The sequence below is a fragment of the Caloenas nicobarica genome, chromosome Z (genome assembly GCF_036013445.1).
Source record: "Caloenas nicobarica isolate bCalNic1 chromosome Z, bCalNic1.hap1, whole genome shotgun sequence".
NCBI classification, from domain to species: Eukaryota; Metazoa; Chordata; class Aves; order Columbiformes; family Columbidae; genus Caloenas; species Caloenas nicobarica.
This window is the reverse complement of record NC_088284.1, coordinates 75962147-75984693: the sequence shown is the minus strand read 5'-3', so window position 1 is coordinate 75984693 and position 22547 is coordinate 75962147. Positions and strand designations below refer to the sequence as shown.

Below are 22547 nucleotides of genomic sequence, written 5' to 3'. Positions count from 1 at the left end.
GCAGGCTCCAAGCCTTGTGCAGAGAGGGGCCCCCTGGGCTTGGCTCAGCCCCGTCTCCCAGCCCCTTTCCTTCCTCTGCTTCACAAATGGCTCCCTTCCAGCACCACAGCTGGCAGAGCGGGAAGCTCAGGAGTCCTGGATGCCAGGCGAGTGAGTGTGGGCAGCACCAAGCCAGCTGAGATGGCTCCACAGAGTTCGTGCCCTGGCAAGAAAGTGCTCTTACCTCAGAGACTCCAGCTCCTCTTCAGAAAGCTCTGACTTGTCCTGCAAGATAAAGAACAGGGATGGTGGACCTCTGAAGAAGCTCGTTGGCTGACAAAATGGACCCTTTGGAGAGACACTCCATTGCAGCAAGCATGAGGAACACTGCCCGGGCTTCCCAAAGGAGACTCTACCAGGCAGAGCTGGCAGAAATTCCGGCTGCTTGGATTCTCTTTGGGAGACCCTGACCCGAAGCCTGGGGTCTGTAACAGCCACGTCCAGCAGAGCATCTTTCGGGTCTCCACCTGACCGCCAAAGCACTCCGAGAGCCATGCAGGCAGCAAAGGCACCTTCTGCCAAAGTGCTCCATGCCTCAGCCTGGCAGCCTGCAGAGCTCACTCGGGAAGATCCCTCTCCGAGTTGAACCCCATGCAGGCGCTAAGGAGATTGAAGGACAGACAGCAGTGACCCCAACACATCCCACCCTCTCCCTCAGCGGTGATGGGCATTTCGTACTAGGTGTCCCATCTTCCCAGGCCAGGCAGGAGGGCAGAGCTATGGCCTTGGCAAGTGTTGGCTTTACACAGCAAGAGACACTTACACGCAACGTTCCAAGTCCCCAGACCGGCAAGTCAAAGTAGTAAAAACCAGCAGCTGTGGGTCACATTGAGAAGAGAGGGTTATTTTCCTCAGCAGCTGGTCCCTCTCCTGCACACTGAGTGGGCCGGTTTTGGTCGGGGATACTCACAAAACGCGATGAAAATGCACAGGGCAAAGAGCCCCAGCACCCTCGTGGCAAACATGTCTGGCACCTCTGCAGGCCCAGCACACTGGCCACGTGGAGCGAAAATCCTGGTCTCGTCTCGAGATGCAAACGCCACTTCTCGAGCCGTCCACCAGCTGCTCAAAGCACCAGCTTTGTGCTGCTGCCCACGTCTGCAACGTGGGATTTTACAGAGGGCAGCGATTATGACCTCACCACAGCCGACTGGTGACGTCCATTAAGACCTCAGAGGGGCTGCCCTGGCGGGGGCTGCTGTGCCCTTTTGGAGGGACAGACCCTGTGGGTTCACCCACACCTGCAGCTCCCCGAGACAAGGGCCCCAGAAGCACCCGGAGCACCGGGACCAGCACCTACTTGTCTGCCTGGGCAAGCTGCTGTGCCCTGACGCATCTCCTCCTGTGCCAGGCGATGCCCTGACCTGTGCTCCAGGCAGGAAGGTCGTTTGGTGAGAATTCGCAGAGTTTGACCACTCAGCTAGATCAGGGAATTGCCCTTTTTGCACTCAGGCATTGCCAGGTGCTGATGACAGTGAACTGCGGAGCCACCGGGGTCAGTCCAGAGGCAGAACTGATTTAAGCACTCGCCCCAAACTTGGTGTGCAGGTGTGTCCCGGAGGCAAACGAAAAGTCCATTCAGGCAGGCAAACAGACTTCATTCTAGCCAGAACTCTTTAGCCAATAAACCAACTAGAAAGAGGTTTTCTCCAAATCATTTATCTCTCTGACAACATTCTAAAACAGGTTCGCATACCAGTTGAGGATATAATTATCGTACGACCACATAAGAATAATGAGGATCCACAGCATGCATTCGCTCCCAAAAAAACAGAACAAGAGGCCTCTTTCACTCAAGGGTACCCAGCAGAAAATAATCGCTTGCCTGGTTTGGGATGGGACTCACGTAAGAATAAATCCAGAAGAAAAGTCACCAAAGAGGAGGCGAGGGCACTTAGTGCCAGGAAGGCTGCTTAAACAGTGTCCCAACCTAAGGGAGGGCTCCGTTGACAGACCTCCTGCTCTGAGAAGACCACTCAAAGGGGGTCTTCAGCTGGGGCCCCATTTTATTGCCTGGTGGGATCTGGCTGTGGTCATTACAAGCCCTACAAAACCAGATATGGGTTAACCGATGTGTTCAGATATTCCAAGCCTCAGCCCGTGGCTCGAGGAAAGCGTTGGCTGCCTGGAGATGCCACCCCCACCAAAACCACTATGATGTTGGGAACTTCAGCAAATATTCTGGGGTTGCATTTATTGAAATCACAGATTCAGAGTATCACTTTGGCTGCAAGAGACCCTCATCAGAACCAACCACTGACCTTACTCTGGCACTAAGCCATGTCCATCTACACATCTTTTAAACACCTCCAGGGACAGTGACTCAACTGCTTCCCTGAGCCGCCTGTTCCAGTGCACAAGCAGAGCTGCCACACAACTTCTTTATTACTCTCCCTAAAGGAGCTGTGGTGCCTGCGTGTGGTCGTCATGTCTCGCCCTCTTCCATGCACCTGTACTCGGTACACACAGGTGTACTCTGGGTTTCCCCAGTTGCTCTCCACCTGGAATCTGATGTTCCGAAAGGCACCAGAGGGCTCTGAAGAGTGATGCGGGTTCCCTATGTGACCACGCTACGATTGCTGTGTGGTGGGGCTAAATCCACTCAGTAGCTAGCCTTCTGAAGGGAATTCTATGGGCCAGCTAGTCCTCTGCCATCACACCGCTTTGCATTTCCAATCAAGTGAACAGTAAGTTAATCTCTGAATAGTCACTCATCACTTTTATTCTTCCCTTCCAACACACTGTACTTTTTGCTGTGATTTTTAGCTTGGGCAGCAGCGTGTCCATGTTTTTTGTGTAGTGATGCTGGGTTAGATTTGAGTTGATGGTTTCTGGTGGCAGGCAGCCCAGCAGCGGTGCCTGACCACAGCTTGAAGAGCACTCTTATGGAGCACAGGATGCAACATGTGCCACGGTGGGAGGGAAGGGCTACCAAGAACACCAGTTCCCGCTTTTTGCTTTCCCCTTCCCCCAGCTTAAACCCTCTCACCCGTTCCTAGTGCTTGGCATAGTCACTCATTACTGTTCCCGCAGGCTTCGGGATGCTGGCAACGGTGGAAGAGTTTGTGAGCCTGAGGAAAGCAAATAAAGAGCTGTGGTGCAAGGGATCAGGAAGGCCTCTGTGGAGCACAGCAGGCCCTCTGTACTTGGGAGGACTGTTTGCAAGCTCTGCCTGCACCAAAATCCTTTCCCCAACTCCTCTCCCCTTCTCCGCCTGCCTCCCAGCCCCACTACTGTGGTTGCTTACAAGATCTCTGGTGCTGACAACACCTGCAACCACATACGCCCTTGTTCTTTCCCCCCAGCATTCTGGCAGGCAGGCAGGCCTCGCATGTTCCTTGTCCCTGCTGCTGGCTCTGTGGCTGTGTGGGCAGTTTTGTGGTGCCCAGTGTGGGCAGCCCAGGGCTGTGGGGGACGCCCTGCGTGTGTGACCAGTTCTCCACCCACCTGGGCTCCCTGCCCTGCTGAGCACTTTCAGTGCCTTGGATTTAGTGTAAATGAGATTTTAGGGATAACTGAAGGAGCCCTTTTGGGACAGTTTCCCCAGTCGTTATGGAGAACTACTACGGGACATGACATTGGTGTTCAAGAAACAACACTTGCTCAGGCCACATTGCTCTTTGCCCCACAGCACTCATGAATGTCCTCCTTGCTGCCCTAATCCCAGACAACATAACAGCTGGGTGGATCTAGGACTTAACAAATCCCACTCAGTCACTGGTTTTTAGGCTGTCCTTATGTACAGATGAACTTGAAGTTACTTTAGAAATGTTCCATTATGCCCCTTGGTAACTGTCAGAGACTGAAAAGAATTACATCTCAAACCTTGTGCCAAACCAGTAGCTCCAGCCTCAGGAGATGGGACATTGTCAGACTGAAACCTCAAATATTGTAGGCTAGTAGCAGGAGGTGGGATACTCAGGATAAGGCGAATTGTGATTTACATACCAACAATGAGCTAAGGAGCAACAAAGGCCTCTGGCCTTTCACCTTATTGGAGCTTTTGAGGGCTCCTGGTTCTCTCTAAGGAATCTTAAGCCTTCCAGCTGTGAATGGGAACTCATAATACTGCTAAGCCACTTCTGTAAAATTATGAAGACCCACGGCGCTTGCTCTGGGGAGAGGTGCACTCGCAGAACACAGGTCCAGCCCCATGATGGTCCAAGCACGGCAAGGATGCTGTGCAAGAGCAGAGGAAAAAGCCCTGTGGTGCTCTGCAAGGGGAACGAGAGGAAACGGTGGGCACAGCCCCAGGAGAAGGGGGAGGAAGCAGCACACGTGGGGACAGCAACGCCACCTGCACTATTAGTAACACCAAGACTTCCTCTGCACGTTTCCGGCCTTTATTGTCTTTTACTGCCTGACAACCAGGCCTAGCAGGCCAGAAGCCCTTGGTGTCCGCCACAAGCCCCAGCTGCTGCCCCAGATCTGGTTTGGGCAGAGCCACGGCCGTTCTAGTGCTGCCGGCGGGGTGGTCTCTTGGTGGCTGGAGAAGAGGCCTGGGGGCTGCCCTGCCGGCCCTCCTCTTCGGGGGTCGCCGTGGCCCCCAGGAGACCATTCCCTGCGCTGACTGGCGAAAGATGGACGTGGCGCGGCCTCCTCGAACTCCTCCTGGGGCTCTTCCTGCTCCCCAGGGATAGGAAGGGGGCAGAGGGAGGGCTGCCGGGACCCCCACGGAGGGCAGCTGCTGAGGTGCTGGGCTGGACGCCCACGTTGTCTCCTTCAGGGCTGCTGGAGGGGGCCGGACCAGGCAGGGGAGACCATCCTTGGGAGGCAGCGGGGCCAGGGCAGCCATGGGGCTGCGCTCCCGCTCCCCGGCAGCACGGCCGTCCTCCAGGCCCAGCACACCTGGGGCTCCCTGCTGCAGAGTTGCACAGCGCCGTCAATAAACTGATGCACTAATGTCACCAAGCGGTTGTGGAGCATGGCCTCCAGCAGCTGGACCAGGAGATCTTCATCCAGCCCCAAGAAGACCAGGAGGACCTCACCAGGTCCTCCGCTGTGGCTGCCCGTGAAGACCCGTTCCCAGAGAGCTATCCCAGCAATGAAGATACACAAGCTGCCAAACAACTTCTTTATTAATCTTCCTACAGGACCTGTAGCGCTTGCCGGTCGCCATCATGTCCTGCCCTCTTCCCGTGCACCTGTACTCGGTACACACAGGTGTACTCTGGGTTTCCCCAGTTGCTCTCCACCTGGAATCTGATGTACCGAAAGGTCCTGGGAAGCTCCTTCTGGAAAGAAACGGGGGGAGCTAGCATTACACAGGTGGCAAGAGCCACATCACATCGCCAGAGCCCCCTCTGCGCACTCTCCCCCTGCTGAGGACCAAATGGCAGCACTGACCAAGGAGGAGCTAGGGCAACCAGGCTCCTCTTTGCCAGCACCCCGCAGGAGCCCTCTGTGCCTGGAAAGCCAAGGCCTGGCCTCAGAGGCTGCTGAGGGCAGCTGTGGAACCCGGAGGCGCTTGGCTGCCCAGCCTGCCGTGGCAGCTGGGGACAGTCCTGCTGAGGGGGGAACACGTCTGCCGTCCTCCCTCCTGCCATCCCCCTGACGGGGACTGGTTCCCTTCCCGGCCCTGCTCCCACTGCTGCTTTCTCTGCAATGGCCCAAGGAAAAGGAAAGCCCTGGCAAAGGTGGGGCAGCTGCCTCGGCCAGCACAGCAAAGCACCATTTTCTTCCCCTTGCTCTCTTCCCCGCAGACAACAAGGAGCGTGGGAGAGCAGAGCCTGGCTGGGCTGATCCTCTGCCCTCTTTCCCCCAGCGACTTGCAGACAGTGCTGCCTTCTCCCTGGGCATCCTGCCACAGCTCCGGCGGTACCTGCACATGGAACGTCTGAGCGATCTCCTTGTTCACGTCGTAGGTGAACGTCCCCAGGGGAGTTTCTGCCCCTGCCTCATCCACTCCCTCAAAGACAAGAGACAAAGGCAGCAGGTCAGGCCCGAGCGGGCGTCAGGAGAAGGGCACGCCGAGGCCAAAGCCAGGAACCCTTCCCCACCTCCCTGGGCTCTAGCGGTAGTCTACACAGCTTTGGGTGCCTCTGGGTCAGGCTGCTTTGAGCACGTGCTCCAGGATGCTTGGCCACGAAGCAGACAAGCCCCAGAGGCACAGAACCCCACGTGCCCCCAGCAGTGCCCAGGGGATGCCGTGCTCTGCAGCAGCCAGCCCCAGGGAGATGTCTGAGGAAGGCGCCATGGGAAGCACAGCTCTGGAACAGCTTTTCCCTGGGGCCAGGCACACCTGAGAAGCGCAAGGCAACGACTTACAAAGACAGCAAACTCTTTCGGGGCTTCGCTGACTTCCCCATGAGGAGAGACTGCCTCGGAGATGTGCCAGACAGTGAAAGCCGTTGGCCAGATGTCTACAGGCAGCCGGATGACCACGTGTCCCCGAGATCCTCGGAAAGCCCAGCATTTTCCAGGGGCAATACGGTGCTGAAAGCAGAAAGCCATGAGCATCAGTGGCAAGGCAACCAAAGAGACAAGAGAGCTTCCTGTTAGGCCAGAAGCAGAGACCTTGCCTTGCATGTGGGCTTCAGTCCTCCTCCTAAATTAATACAAGCCTATGGATAATAGGGCAATATGGAGGTGATTCTAGAAAACCTCTGAGCTCTACCGCCTTTTGCAAGCTGTCTCTGCTTTCTCAGAATTTGCAGAGACAGGGCAGGTCTCCTAGTGGACCTCACCACATCTCCCTTTGAAAACTAGGCTGCAGTGCAGGGCCCATGGATCGTCTCTGCCTGCTACCATGGCTCAGCACCCCCCACCACTGCCACCCCCTCTGGAAAGGGGCCTTCAGAGAGAGATGAGGTGAGGCAGTGGGGCTGCCAAGGACCACGTTCCTTGGCCAACTGCAGCCAAGGGTGCTAGGAAGGTCACAGAAGCTGGGTTTCGCTCTGTCCCCCTCCTGATGGGAGGGCAGTGCTGCCAGGGATCAGGGGGTCGGGAATGCCTTGCAGACCGCAGGGCTGAGTGACACGGCCGGACTGAGGGGAAGGGCTGTGCCCTTGGTCTGCCAGGAGCTGAGCCACAAGTCAGGCTTTCTCTGTGATACCTGCAAGATTGTCTCTGGACCGTTTGCAGAAAAAAAGTCAAATGGAGAAAGCCACCAGGTCTTGTCGCCTTGTCCAACATAAGTCTTGGATGTCCTCTGCTTGTCGATGGTGCCACCTGACGTGAAGATGGCCAGAGGTTAGGAGCTGAAGCAGCGCATTCAGCTCTATTTGTCAGGCTTGAAAGCAGAGCTGGGCAGACTTTGGGGGGTGCCACACCCAAACTAAGGGCAGCGAGATTTCCTGTCTGCGTACCTATGGATCCCATTGCCCAGTCAGGCATCTGGTGGTAGTTTTCCAGCACCTTTTCCATTGCCCTCTGGGTCAAGTCCAAAATTTCCTGGGAAAAATGTGGGGAATGGAGTTATGGCAGTGAACACAAAGACTCTCACCGGCTGCTCTGCATGAACACTGAGGCCTAGCACCGAGCCAAAGAGTGCCTCTGCATCAGAAACCCCAAGGCAAGACCTGTGGGAAAAGCTGCCGACTTGGAGAGTGCCAAGAGGAAGCAGCAGGAGGGAGCCCAAAAAGGTAGCAGGGTCCCAGATCTACCCCTGGCACCTTTACCTCTCTCTTCTCCTCTTGGACACCATGCTCTTCCAGGACCAATCTCACTGCCTGCAGGATGTTCCTCTTGGCAGCAGACACCTGAGCCTGTGTCTCCTTGAGTTGCCGCATCTGCTCCAGCCAAGCCTGTGACTTCCTGGAGACACAGGGAAAGCAGCTCTTGTCCAGCAGCTGCCCAGTCTCTGCAGGCAGGCTCCAAGCCTTGTGCAGAGAGGGGGCCCCTGGGCTTGGCTCAGCCCCGTCTCCCAGCCCCTTTCCTTCCTCTGCTTCACAAATGGCTCCCTTCCAGCACCACAGCTGGCAGAGCGGGAAGCTCAGGAGTCCTGGATGCCAGGCGAGTGAGTGTGGGCAGCACCAAGCCAGCTGAGATGGCTCCACAGAGTTCGTGCCCTGGCAAGACAGTGCTCTTACCTCAGAGACTCCAGCTCCTCTTCAGAAAGCTCTGACTTGTCCTGCAAGATAAAGAACAGGGATGGTGGACCTCTGAAGAAGCTCGTTGGCTGACAAAAGGGACCCTTTGGAGAGACACTCCATTGCAGCAAGCATGAGGAACACTGCCCGGGCTTCCCAAAGGAGACTCTACCAGGCAGAGCTGGCAGAAATTCCGGCTGCTTGGATTCTCTTTGGGAGACCCTGACCCGAAGCCTGGGGTCTGTAACAGCCACGTCCAGCAGAGCATCTTTCGGGTCTCCACCTGACCGCCAAAGCACTCCGAGAGCCATGCAGGCAGCAAAGGCACCTTCTGCCAAAGTGCTCCATGCCTCAGCCTGGCAGCCTGCAGAGCTCACTCGGGAAGATCCCTCTCCGAGTTGAACCCCATGCAGGCGCTAAGGAGATTGAAGGACAGACAGCAGTGACCCCAACACATCCCACCCTCTCCCTCAGCGGTGATGGGCATTTCGTACTAGGTGTCCCATCTTCCCAGGCCAGGCAGGAGGGCAGAGCTATGGCCTTGGCAAGTGTTGGCTTTACACAGCAAGAGACACTTACACGCAACGTTCCAAGTCCCCAGACCGGCAAGTCAAAGTAGTAAAAACCAGCAGCTGTGGGTCACATTGAGAAGAGAGAGTTATTTTCCTCAGCAGCTGGTCCCTCTCCCGCACACTGAGTGGGCCGGTTTTGGTCGGGGATACTCACAAAACGCGATGAAAATGCACAGGGCAAAGAGCCCCAGCACCCTCGTGGCAAACATGTCTGGCACCTCTGCAGGCCCAGCACACTGGCCACGTGGAGCGAAAATCCTGGTCTCGTCTCGAGATGCAAACGCCACTTCTCGAGCCGTCCACCAGCTGCTCAAAGCACCAGCTTTGTGCTGCTGCCCACGTCTGCAACGTGGGATTTTACAGAGGGCAGCGATTATGACCTCACCACAGCCGACTGGTGACGTCCATTAAGACCTCAGAGGGGCTGCCCTGGCGGGGGCTGCTGTGCCCTTTTGGAGGGACAGACCCGGTGGGTTCACCCACACCTGCAGCTCCCCGAGACAAGGGCCCCAGAAGCACCCGGAGCACCGGGACCAGCACCTACTTGTCTGCCCGGGCAAGCTGCTGTGCCCTGACGCATCTCCTCCTGTGCCAGGCGATGCCCTGACCTGTGCTCCAGGCAGGAAGGTCGTTTGGTGAGAATTCGCAGAGTTTGACCACTCAGCTAGATCAGGGAATTGCCCTTTTTGCACTCAGGCATTGCCAGGTGCTGATGACAGTGAACTGCGGAGCCACCGGGGTCAGTCCAGAGGCAGAACTGGTTTAAGCACTCCCCCCAAACTTGGTGTGCAGGTGTGTCCCGGAGGCAAACGAAAAGTCCATTCAGGCAGGCAAACAGACTTCATTCTAGCCAGAACTCTTTAGCCAATAAACCAACTAGAAAGAGGTTTTCTCCAAATCATTTATCTCTCTGACAACATTCTAAAACAGGTTCGCATACCAGTTGAGGATATAATTATCGTACGACCACATAAGAATAATGAGGATCCACAGCATGCATTCGCTCCCAAAAAAACAGAACAAGAGGCCTCTTTCACTCAAGGGTACCCAGCAGAAAATAATCGCTTGCCTGGTTTGGGATGGGACTCACGTAAGAATAAATCCAGAAGAAAAGTCACCAAAGAGGAGGCGAGGGCACTTAGTGCCAGGAAGGCTGCTTAAACAGTGTCCCAACCTAAGGGAGGGCTCCGTTGACAGACCTCCTGCTCTGAGAAGACCACTCAAAGGGGGTCTTCAGCTGGGGCCCCATTTTATTGCCTGGTGGGATCTGGCTGTGGTCATTACAAGCCCTACAAAACCAGATATGGGTTAACCGATGTGTTCAGATATTCCAAGCCTCAGCCCGTGGCTCGAGGAAAGCGTTGGCTGCCTGGAGATGCCACCCCCACCAAAACCACTATGATGTTGGGAACTTCAGCAAATATTCTGGGGTTGCATTTATTGAAATCACAGATTCAGAGTATCACTTTGGCTGCAAGAGACCCTCATCAGAACCAACCACTGACCTTACTCTGGCACTAAGCCACGTCCATCTACACATCTTTTAAACACCTCCAGGGACAGTGACTCAACTGCTTCCCTGAGCCGCCTGTTCCAGTGCACAAGCAGAGCTGCCACACAACTTCTTTATTACTCTCCCTAAAGGAGCTGTGGTGCCTGCGTGTGGTCGTCATGTCTCGCCCTCTTCCATGCACCTGTACTCGGTACACATAGGTGTACTCTGGGTTTCCCCAGTTGCTCTCCACCTGGAATCTGATGTTCCGAAAGGCACCAGAGGGCTCTGAAGAGTGATGCGGGTTCCCTATGTGACCACGCTATGATTGCTGTGTGGTGGGGCTAAATCCACTCAGTAGCTAGCCTTCTGAAGGGAATTCTATGGGCCAGCTAGTCCTCTGCCATCACACCGCTTTGCATTTCCAATCAAGTGAACAGTAAGTTAATCTCTGAATAGTCACTCATCACTTTTATTCTTCCCTTCCAACACACTGTACTTTTTGCTGTGATTTTTAGCTTGGGCAGCAGCGTGTCCATGTTTTTTTGTGTAGTGATGCTGGGTTAGATTTGAGTTGATGGTTTCTGGTGGCAGGCAGCCCAGCAGCGGTGCCTGACCACAGCTTGAAGAGCACTCTTATGGAGCACAGGATGCAACATGTGCCACGGTGGGAGGGAAGGGCTACCAAGAACACCAGTCCCCGCTTTTTGCTTTCCCCTTCCCCCAGCTTAAACCCTCTCACCCGTTCCTAGTGCTTGGCATAGTCACTCATTACTGTTCCCGCAGGCTTCGGGATGCTGGCAACGGTGGAAGAGTTTGTGAGCCTGAGGAAAGCAAATAAAGAGCTGTGGTGCAAGGGATCAGGAAGGCCTCTGTGGAGCACAGCAGGCCCTCTGTACTTGGGAGGACTGTTTGCAAGCTCTGCCTGCACCAAAATCCTTTCCCCAGCTCCTCTCCCCTTCTCCGCCTGCCTCCCAGCCCCACTACTGTGGTTGCTTACAAGATCTCTGGTGCTGACAACACCTGCAACCACATACGCCCTTGTTCTTTCCCCCCAGCATTCTGGCAGGCAGGCAGGCCTCGCATGTTCCTTGTCCCTGCTGCTGGCTCTGTGGCTGTGTGGGCAGTTTTGTGGTGCCCAGTGTGGGCAGCCCAGGGCTGTGGGGGACGCCCTGCGTGTGTGACCAGTTCTCCACCCACCTGGGCTCCCTGCCCTGCTGAGCACTTTCAGTGCCTTGGATTTAGTGTAAATGAGATTTTAGGGATAACTGAAGGAGCCCCTTTGGGACAGTTTCCCCAGTCGTTATGGAGAACTACTACGGGACATGACATTGGTGTTCAAGAAACAACACTTGCTCAGGCCACATTGCTCTTTGCCCCACAGCACTCATGAATGTCCTCCTTGCTGCCCTAATCCCAGACAACATAACAGCTGGGTGGATCTAGGACTTAACAAATCCCACTCAGTCACTGGTTTTTAGGCTGTCCTTATGTACAGATGAACTTGAAGTTACTTAAGAAATGTTCCATTATGCCCCTTGGTAACTGTCAGAGACTGAAAAGAATTACATCTCAAACCTTGTGCCAAACCAGTAGCTCCAGCCTCAGGAGATGGGACATTGTCAGACTGAAACCTCAAATATTGTAGGCTAGTAGCAGGAGGTGGGATACTCAGGATAAGGCGAATTGTGATTTACATACCAACAATGAGCTAAGGAGCAACAAAGGCCTCTGGCCTTTCACCTTATTGGAGCTTTTGAGGGCTCCTGGTTCTCTCTAAGGAATCTTAAGCCTTCCAGCTGTGAATGGGAACTCATAATACTGCTAAGCCACTTCTGTAAAATTATGAAGACCCACGGCGCTTGCTCTGGGGAGAGGTGCACTCGCAGAACACAGGTCCAGCCCCATGATGGTCCAAGCACGGCAAGGATGCTGTGCAAGAGCAGAGGAAAAAGCCCTGTGGTGCTCTGCAAGGGGAACGAGAGGAAACGGTGGGCACAGCCCCAGGAGAAGGGGGAGGAAGCAGCACACGTGGGGACAGCAACGCCACCTGCACTATTAGTAACACCAAGACTTCCTCTGCACGTTTCCGGCCTTTATTGTCTTTTACTGCCTGACAACCAGGCCTAGCAGGCCAGGAGCCCTTGGTGTCCGCCACAAGCCCCAGCTGCTGGCCCAGATCTGGTTTGGGCAGAGCCTGGGCCGTTCTAGTGCTGCCGGCGGGGTGGTCTCTTGGTGGCTGGAGAAGAGGCCTGGGGGCTGCCCTGCCGGCCCTCCTCTTCGGGGGTCGCCGTGGCCCCCAGGAGACCATTCCCTGCGCTGACTGGCAAAAGATGGACGTGGCGCGGCCTCCTCGAACTCCTCCTGGGGCTCTTCCTGCTCCCCAGGGATAGGAAGGGGGCAGAGGGAGGGCTGCCGGGACCCCCACGGAGGGCAGCTGCTGAGGTGCCGGGCCGGTCGCCCACGTTGTCTCCTTCAGGGCTGCTGGAGGGGGCCGGACCAGGCAGGGGAGACCATCCTTGGGAGGCAGCGGGGCCAGGGCAGCCACGGGGCTGCGCTCCCGCTCCCCGGCAGCACGGCTGTCCTCCAGGCCCAGCACACGGCGGGGCTCCCTGCTGCAGAGTTGCACAGCGCCGTCAATAAACTGATGCACTAATGTCACCAAGCGGTTGTGGAGCGTGGCCCCCAGCAGCTGGACCAGGAGATCTTCATCCAGCCCCAAGAAGACCAGGAGGACCTCACCAGGTCCTCCGCTGTGGCTGCCCGTGAAGACCCGTTCCCAGAGAGCTATCCCAGCAATGAAGATACACAAGCTGCCAAACAACTTCTTTATTAATCTTCCTACAGGACCTGTAGCGCTTGCCGGTCGCCATCATGTCCCGCCCTCTTCCCGTGCACCTGTACTCGGTACAAACAGGTGTACTCTGGGTTTCCCCAGTTGCTCTCCACCTGGAATCTGATGTACCGAAAGGTCCTGGGAAGCTCCTTCTGGAAAGAAACGGGGGGAGCTAGCATTACACAGGTGGCAAGAGCCACATCACATCGCCAGAGCCCCCTCTGCGCACTCTCCCCCTGCTGAGGACCAAATGGCAGCACTGACCAAGGAGGAGCAAGGGCAACCAGGCTCCTCTTTGCCAGCGCCCCGCAGGAGCCCTCTGTGCCTGGAAAGCCAAGGCCTGGCCTCAGAGGCTGCTGAGGGCAGCTGTGGAACCCGGAGGCGCTTGGCTGCCCGGCCTGCCGTGGCAGCTGGGGACAGTCCTGCTGAGGGGGGAACACGTCTGCCGTCCTCCCTCCCGCCATCCCCCTGACGGGGACTGGTTCCCTTCCCGGCCCTGCTCCCACTGCTGCTTTCTCTGCAATGGCCCAAGGAAAAGGAAAGCCCTGGCAAAGGTGGAGCAGCTGCCTCGGCCAGCACAGCAAAGCACCATTTTCTTCCCCTTGCTCTCTTCCCCGCAGACAACAGGGAGCGTGGCAGAGCAGAGCCTGGCTGGGCTGATCCTCTGCCCTCTTTCCCCCAGCGACTTGCAGACAGTGCTGCCTTCTCCCTGGGCATCCTGCCACAGCTCCGGCGGTACCTGCACATGGAACGTCTGAGCGATCTCCTTGTTCACGTCGTAGGTGAACGTCCCCAGGGGAGTTTCTGCCCCTGCCTCATCCACTCCCTCAAAGACAAGAGGCAAAGGCAGCAGGTCAGGCCCGAGCGGGCGTCAGGAGAAGGGCACGCCGAGGCCAAAGCCAGGAACCCTTCCCCACCTCCCTGGGCTCTAGCGGTAGTCTACACAGCTTCGGGTGCCTCTGGGTCAGGCTGCTTTGAGCGCGTGCTCCAGGATGCTTGGCCACGAAGCAGACAAGCCCCAGAGGCACAGAACCCCACGTGCCCCCAGCAGTGCCCAGGGGATGCCGTGCTCTGCAGCAGCCAGCCCCAGGGAGATGTCTGAGGAAGGCGCCATGGGAAGCACAGCTCTGGAACAGCTTTTCCCTGGGGCCAGGCACACCTGAGAAGCGCAAGGCAACGACTTACAAAGACAGCAAACTCTTTCGGGGCTTCGCTGACTTCCCCATGAGGAGAGACTGCCTCGGAGATGTGCCAGACAGTGAAAGCCGTTGGCCAGATGTCTACAGGCAGCCGGATGACCACGTGTCCCCGAGATCCTCGGAAAGCCCAGCATTTTCCAGGGGCAATACGGTGCTGAAAGCAGAAAGCCATGAGCATCAGTGGCGAGGCAACCAAAGAGACAAGAGAGCTTCCTGTTAGGCCAGAAGCAGAGACCTTGCCTTGCATGTGGGCTTCAGTCCTCCTCCTAAATTAATACAAGCCTATGGATAACAGGGCAATATGGAGGTGATTCTAGAAAACCTCTGAGCTCTACCACCTTTTGCAAGCTGTCTCTGCTTTCTCAGAATTTGCAGAGACAGGGCAGGTCTCCTAGTGGACCTCACCACATCTCCCTTTGAAAACTAGGCTGCAGTGCAGGGCCCATGGATCGTCTCTGCCTGCTACCATGGCTCAGCACCCCCCACCACTGCCACCCCCTCTGGAAAGGGGCCTTCAGAGAGAGATGAGGTGAGGCAGTGGGGCTGCCAAGGACCACGTTCCTTGGCCAACTGCAGCCAAGGGTGCTAGGAAGGTCACAGAAGCTGGGTTTCGCTCTGTCCCCCTCCTGATGGGAGGGCAGTGCTGCCAGGGATCAGGGGGTCGGGAATGCCTTGCAGACCGCAGGGCTGAGTGACACGGCCGGACTGAGGGGAAGGGCTGTGCCCTTGGTCCGCCAGGAGCTGAACCACAAGTCAGGCTTTCTCTGTGATACCTGCAAGATTGTCCCTGGACCGTTTGCAGAAAAAAAGTCAAATGGAGAAAGCCACCAGGTCTTGTCGCCTTGTCCAACATAAGTCTTGGATGTCCTCTGCTTGTCGATGGTGCCACCTGACGTGAAGATGGCCAGAGGTTAGGAGCTGAAGCAGCGCATTCAGCTCTATTTGTCAGGCTTGAAAGCAGAGCTGGGCAGACTTTGGGGGGTGCCACACCCAAACCAAGGGCAGCGAGATTTCCTGTCTGTGTACCTATGGATCCCATTGCCCAATCAGGCATCTGGTGGTAGTTTTCCAGCACCTTTTCCATTGCCCTCTGGGTCAAGTCCAAAATTTCCTGGGAAAAATGTGGGGAATGGAGTTATGGCAGTGAACACAAAGACTCTCACCGGCTGCTCTGCATGAACACTGAGGCCTAGCACCGAGCCAAAGAGTGCCTCTGCATCAGAAACCCCAAGGCAAGACCTGTGGGAAAAGCTGCCGACTTGGAGAGTGCCAAGAGGAAGCAGCAGGAGGGAGCCCAAAAAGGTAGCAGGGTCCCAGATCTACCCCTGGCACCTTTACCTCTCTCTTCTCCTCTTGGACACCATGCTCTTCCAGGACCAATCTCACTGCCTGCAGGATGTTCCTCTTGGCAGCAGACACCTGAGCCTGTGTCTCCTTGAGTTGCCGCATCTGCTCCAGCCAAGCCTGTGACTTCCTGGAGACACAGGGAAAGCAGCTCTTGTCCAGCAGCTGCCCAGTCTCTGCAGGCAGGCTCCAAGCCTTGTGCAGAGAGGGGCCCCCTGGGCTTGGCTCAGCCCCGTCTCCCAGCCCCTTTCCTTCCTCTGCTTCACAAATGGCTCCCTTCCAGCACCACAGCTGGCAGAGCGGGAAGCTCAGGAGTCCTGGATGCCAGGCGAGTGAGTGTGGGCAGCACCAAGCCAGCTGAGATGGCTCCACAGAGTTCGTGCCCTGGCAAGAAAGTGCTCTTACCTCAGAGACTCCAGCTCCTCTTCAGAAAGCTCTGACTTGTCCTGCAAGATAAAGAACAGGGATGGTGGACCTCTGGAGAAGCTCGTTGGCTGACAAAATGGACCCTTTGGAGAGACACTCCATTGCAGCAAGCATGAGGAACACTGCCCGGGCTTCCCAAAGGAGACTCTACCAGGCAGAGCTGGCAGAAATTCCGGCTGCTTGGATTCTCTTTGGGAGACCCTGACCCGAAGCCTGGGGTCTGTAACAGCCACGTCCAGCAGAGCATCTTTCGGGTCTCCACCTGACCGCCAAAGCACTCCGAGAGCCATGCAGGCAGCAAAGGCACCTTCTGCCAAAGTGCTCCATGCCTCAGCCTGGCAGCCTGCAGAGCTCACTCGGGAAGATCCCTCTCCGAGTTGAACCCCATGCAGGCGCTAAGGAGATTGAAGGACAGACAGCAGTGACCCCAACACATCCCACCCTCTCCCTCAGCGGTGATGGGCATTTCGTACTAGGTGTCCCATCTTCCCAGGCCAGGCAGGAGGGCAGAGCTATGGCCTTGGCAAGTGTTGGCTTTACACAGCAAGAGACACTTACACGCAACGTTCCAAGTCCCCAGACCGGCAAGTCAAAGTAGTAAAAACCAGCAGCTGTGGGTCACATTGAGAAGAGAGGGTTATTTTCCTCAGCAGCTGGTCCCTCTCCTGCACACTGAGTGGGCCGGTTTTGGTCGGGGATACTCACAAAACGCGATGAAAATGCACAGGGCAAAGAGCCCCAGCACCCTCGTGGCAAACATGTCTGGCACCTCTGCAGGCCCAGCACACTGGCCACGTGGAGCGAAAATCCTGGTCTCGTCTCGAGATGCAAACGCCACTTCTCGAGCCGTCCACCAGCTGCTCAAAGCACCAGCTTTGTGCTGCTGCCCACGTCTGCAACGTGGGATTTTACAGAGGGCAGCGATTATGACCTCACCACAGCCGACTGGTGACGTCCATTAAGACCTCAGAGGGGCTGCCCTGGCGGGGGCTGCTGTGCCCTTTTGGAGGGACAGACCCTGTGGGTTCACCCACACCTGCAGCTCCCCGAGACAAGGGCCCCAGAAGCACCCGGAGCACCGGGACCAGCACCTACTTGTCTGCCCGGGCAAGCTGCTGTGCCCTGACGCATCTCCTCCTGTGCCAGGCGATGCCCTGACCTGTGCTCCAGGCAGGAAGGTCGTTTGGTGAGAATTCGCAGAGTTTGACCACTCAGCTAGATCAGGGAATTGCCCTTTTTGCACTCAGGCATTGCCAGGTGCTGATGACAGTGAACTGCGGAGCCACCGGGGTCAGTCCAGAGGCAGAACTGATTTAAGCACTCGCCCCAAACTTGGTGTGCAGGTGTGTCCCGGAGGCAAACGAAAAGTCCATTCAGGCAGGCAAACAGACTTCATTCTAGCCAGAACTCTTTAGCCAATAAACCAACTAGAAAGAGGTTTTCTCCAAATCATTTATCTCTCTGACAACATTCTAAAACAGGTTCGCATACCAGTTGAGGATATAATTATCGTACGACCACATAAGAATAATGAGGATCCACAGCATGCATTCGCTCCCAAAAAAACAGAACAAGAGGCCTCTTTCACTCAAGGGTACCCAGCAGAAAATAATCGCTTGCCTGGTTTGGGATGGGACTCACGTAAGAATAAATCCAGAAGAAAAGTCACCAAAGAGGAGGCGAGGGCACTTAGTGCCAGGAAGGCTGCTTAAACAGTGTCCCAACCTAAGGGAGGGCTCCGTTGACAGACCTCCTGCTCTGAGAAGACCACTCAAAGGGGGTCTTCAGCTGGGGCCCCGTTTTATTGCCTGGTGGGATCTGGCTGTGGTCATTACAAGCCCTACAAAACCAGATATGGGTTAACCGATGTGTTCAGATATTCCAAGCCTCAGCCCGTGGCTCGAGGAAAGCGTTGGCTGCCTGGAGATGCCACCCCCACCAAAACCACTATGATGTTGGGAACTTCAGCAAATATTCTGGGGTTGCATTTATTGAAATCACAGATTCAGAGTATCACTTTGGCTGCAAGAGACCCTCATCAGAACCAACCACTGACCTTACTCTGGCACTAAGCCATGTCCATCTACACATCTTTTAAACACCTCCAGGGACAGTGACTCAACTGCTTCCCTGAGCCGCCTGTTCCAGTGCACAAGCAGAGCTGCCACACAACTTCTTTATTACTCTCCCTAAAGGAGCTGTGGTGCCTGCGTGTGGTCGTCATGTCTCGCCCTCTTCCATGCACCTGTACTCGGTACACACAGGTGTACTCTGGGTTTCCCCAGTTGCTCTCCACCTGGAATCTGATGTTCCGAAAGGCACCAGAGGGCTCTGAAGAGTGATGCGGGTTCCCTATGTGACCACGCTACGATTGCTGTGTGGTGGGGCTAAATCCACTCAGTAGCTAGCCTTCTGAAGGGAATTCTATGGGCCAGCTAGTCCTCTGCCATCACACCGCTTTGCATTTCCAATCAAGTGAACAGTAAGTTAATCTCTGAATAGTCACTCATCACTTTTATTCTTCCCTTCCAACACACTGTACTTTTTGCTGTGATTTTTAGCTTGGGCAGCAGCGTGTCCATGTTTTTTGTGTAGTGATGCTGGGTTAGATTTGAGTTGATGGTTTCTGGTGGCAGGCAGCCCAGCAGCGGTGCCTGACCACAGCTTGAAGAGCACTCTTATGGAGCACAGGATGCAACATGTGCCACGGTGGGAGGGAAGGGCTACCAAGAACACCAGTTCCCGCTTTTTGCTTTCCCCTTCCCCCAGCTTAAACCCTCTCACCCGTTCCTAGTGCTTGGCATAGTCACTCATTACTGTTCCCCCAGGCTTAGGGATGCCGGCAACGGTGGAAGAGTTTGTGAGCCTGAGGAAAGCAAATAAAGAGCTGTGGTGCAAGGGATCAGGAAGGCCTCTGTGGAGCACAGCAGGCCCTCTGTACTTGGGAGGACTGTTTGCAAGCTCTGCCTGCACCAAAATCCTTTCCCCAGCTCCTCTCCCCTTCTCCGCCTGCCTCCCAGCCCCACTACTGTGGTTGCTTACAAGATCTCTGGTGCTGACAACACCTGCAACCACATACGCCCTTGTTCTTTCCCCCCAGCATTCTGGCAGGCAGGCAGGCCTCGCATGTTCCTTGTCCCTGCTGCTGGCTCTGTGGCTGTGTGGGCAGTTTTGTGGTGCCCAGTGTGGGCAGCCCAGGGCTGTGGGGGACGCCCTGCGTGTGTGACCAGTTCTCCACCCACCTGGGCTCCCTGCCCTGCTGAGCACTTTCAGTGCCTTGGATTTAGTGTAAATGAGATTTTAGGGATAACTGAAGGAGCCCTTTTGGGACAGTTTCCCCAGTCGTTATGGAGAACTACTACGGGACATGACATTGGTGTTCAAGAAACAACACTTGCTCAGGCCACATTGCTCTTTGCCCCACAGCACTCATGAATGTCCTCCTTGCTGCCCTAATCCCAGACAACATAACAGCTGGGTGGATCTAGGACTTAACAAATCCCACTCAGTCACTGGTTTTTAGGCTGTCCTTATGTACAGATGAACTTGAAGTTACTTTAGAAATGTTCCATTATGCCCCTTGGTAACTGTCAGAGACTGAAAAGAATTACATCTCAAACCTTGTGCCAAACCAGTAGCTCCAGCCTCAGGAGATGGGACATTGTCAGACTGAAACCTCAAATATTGTAGGCTAGTAGCAGGAGGTGGGATACTCAGGATAAGGCGAATTGTGATTTACATACCAACAATGAGCTAAGGAGCAACAAAGGCCTCTGGCCTTTCACCTTATTGGAGCTTTTGAGGGCTCCTGGTTCTCTCTAAGGAATCTTAAGCCTTCCAGCTGTGAATGGGAACTCATAATACTGCTAAGCCACTTCTGTAAAATTATGAAGACCCACGGCGCTTGCTCTGGGGAGAGGTGCACTCGCAGAACACAGGTCCAGCCCCATGATGGTCCAAGCACGGCAAGGATGCTGTGCAAGAGCAGAGGAAAAAGCCCTGTGGTGCTCTGCAAGGGGAACGAGAGGAAACGGTGGGCACAGCCCCAGGAGAAGGGGGAGGAAGCAGCACACGTGGGGACAGCAACGCCACCTGCACTATTAGTAACACCAAGACTTCCTCTGCACGTTTCCGGCCTTTATTGTCTTTTACTGCCTGACAACCAGGCCTAGCAGGCCAGAAGCCCTTGGTGTCCGCCACAAGCCCCAGCTGCTGCCCCAGATCTGGTTTGGGCAGAGCCACGGCCGTTCTAGTGCTGCTGGCGGGGTGGTCTCTTGGTGGCTGGAGAAGAGGCCTGGGGGCTGCCGGCCCTCCTCTTCGGGGGTCGCCGTGGCCCCCAGGAGACCATTCCCTGCGCTGACTGGCGAAAGATGGACGTGGCGCGGCCTCCTCGAACTCCTCCTGGGGCTCTTCCTGCTCCCCAGGGATAGGAAGGGGGCAGAGGGAGGGCTGCCGGGACCCCCACGGAGGGCAGCTGCTGAGGTGCTGGGCTGGACGCCCACGTTGTCTCCTTCAGGGCTGCTGGAGGGGGCCGGACCAGGCAGGGGAGACCATCCTTGGGAGGCAGCGGGGCCAGGGCAGCCATGGGGCTGCGCTCCCGCTCCCCGGCAGCACGGCCGTCCTCCAGGCCCAGCACACCTGGGGCTCCCTGCTGCAGAGTTGCACAGCGCCGTCAATAAACTGATGCACTAATGTCACCAAGCGGTTGTGGAGCATGGCCTCCAGCAGCTGGACCAGGAGATCTTCATCCAGCCCCAAGAAGACCAGGAGGACCTCACCAGGTCCTCCGCTGTGGCTGCCCGTGAAGACCCGTTCCCAGAGAGCTATCCCAGCAATGAAGATACACAAGCTGCCAAACAACTTCTTTATTAATCTTCCTACAGGACCTGTAGCGCTTGCCGGTCGCCATCATGTCCTGCCCTCTTCCCGTGCACCTGTACTCGGTACACACAGGTGTACTCTGGGTTTCCCCAGTTGCTCTCCACCTGGAATCTGATGTACCGAAAGGTCCTGGGAAGCTCCTTCTGGAAAGAAACGGGGGGAGCTAGCATTACACAGGTGGCAAGAGCCACATCACATCGCCAGAGCCCCCTCTGCGCACTCTCCCCCTGCTGAGGACCAAATGGCAGCACTGACCAAGGAGGAGCTAGGGCAACCAGGCTCCTCTTTGCCAGCACCCCGCAGGAGCCCTCTGTGCCTGGAAAGCCAAGGCCTGGCCTCAGAGGCTGCTGAGGGCAGCTGTGGAACCCGGAGGCGCTTGGCTGCCCGGCCTGCCGTGGCAGCTGGGGACAGTCCTGCTGAGGGGGGAACACGTCTGCCGTCCTCCCTCCTGCCATCCCCCTGACGGGGACTGGTTCCCTTCCCGGCCCTGCTCCCACTGCTGCTTTCTCTGCAATGGCCCAAGGAAAAGGAAAGCCCTGGCAAAGGTGGGGCAGCTGCCTCGGCCAGCACAGCAAAGCACCATTTTCTTCCCCTTGCTCTCTTCCCCGCAGACAACAAGGAGCGTGGGAGAGCAGAGCCTGGCTGGGCTGATCCTCTGCCCTCTTTCCCCCAGCGACTTGCAGACAGTGCTGCCTTCTCCCTGGGCATCCTGCCACAGCTCCGGCGGTACCTGCACATGGAACGTCTGAGCGATCTCCTTGTTCACGTCGTAGGTGAACGTCCCCAGGGGAGTTTCTGCCCCTGCCTCATCCACTCCCTCAAAGACAAGAGACAAAGGCAGCAGGTCAGGCCCGAGCGGGCGTCAGGAGAAGGGCACGCCGAGGCCAAAGCCAGGAACCCTTCCCCACCTCCCTGGGCTCTAGCGGTAGTCTACACAGCTTCGGGTGCCTCTGGGTCAGGCTGCTTTGAGCACGTGCTCCAGGATGCTTGGCCACGAAGCAGACAAGCCCCAGAGGCACAGAACCCCACGTGCCCCCAGCAGTGCCCAGGGGATGCCGTGCTCTGCAGCAGCCAGCCCCAGGGAGATGTCTGAGGAAGGCGCCATGGGAAGCACAGCTCTGGAACAGCTTTTCCCTGGGGCCAGGCACACCTGAGAAGCGCAAGGCAACGACTTACAAAGACAGCAAACTCTTTCGGGGCTTCGCTGACTTCCCCATGAGGAGAGACTGCCTCGGAGATGTGCCAGACAGTGAAAGCCGTTGGCCAGATGTCTACAGGCAGCCGGATGACCACGTGTCCCCGAGATCCTCGGAAAGCCCAGCATTTTCCAGGGGCAATACGGTGCTGAAAGCAGAAAGCCATGAGCATCAGTGGCAAGGCAACCAAAGAGACAAGAGCGCTTCCTGTTAGGCCAGAAGCAGAGACCTTGCCTTGCATGTGGGCTTCAGTCCTCCTCCTAAATTAATACAAGCCTATGGATAATAGGGCAATATGGAGGTGATTCTAGAAAACCTCTGAGCTCTACCGCCTTTTGCAAGCTGTCTCTGCTTTCTCAGAATTTGCAGAGACAGGGCAGGTCTCCTAGTGGACCTCACCACATCTCCCTTTGAAAACTAGGCTGCAGTGCAGGGCCCATGGATCGTCTCTGCCTGCTACCATGGCTCAGCACCCCCCACCACTGCCACCCCCTCTGGAAAGGGGCCTTCAGAGAGAGATGAGGTGAGGCAG

At 56.2% G+C, this 22547-nt stretch overlaps 2 protein-coding genes across 2 annotated transcripts; both read right to left on the bottom strand.

Annotated features, from left to right (window-relative positions):
- Positions 1 to 596: 596 nt before the first annotated feature.
- Positions 597 to 7688, bottom strand: LOC136002121 (SUN domain-containing protein 3-like; the record flags this gene model as incomplete). Its single annotated transcript, XM_065656955.1, has 9 exons — positions 597 to 639; positions 4752 to 4900; positions 4948 to 5044; positions 5131 to 5273; positions 5861 to 5947; positions 6307 to 6474; positions 7094 to 7209; positions 7347 to 7431; positions 7659 to 7688. Coding segments are annotated over 9 exons (918 nt in total), but the record flags the coding sequence as incomplete, so codon positions are not given.
- A 754-nt stretch (positions 7689 to 8442) lies between these two features.
- Positions 8443 to 15536, bottom strand: LOC136002120 (SUN domain-containing protein 3-like; the record flags this gene model as incomplete). The annotated part of the gene is made up of 10 exons (XM_065656954.1): positions 8443 to 8485; positions 9027 to 9090; positions 10275 to 10393; positions 12599 to 12892; positions 12979 to 13121; positions 13709 to 13795; positions 14155 to 14322; positions 14942 to 15057; positions 15195 to 15279; positions 15507 to 15536. Coding segments are annotated over 10 exons (1149 nt in total), but the record flags the coding sequence as incomplete, so codon positions are not given.
- Between the last annotated feature and the right edge of the window lie 7011 nt (positions 15537 to 22547).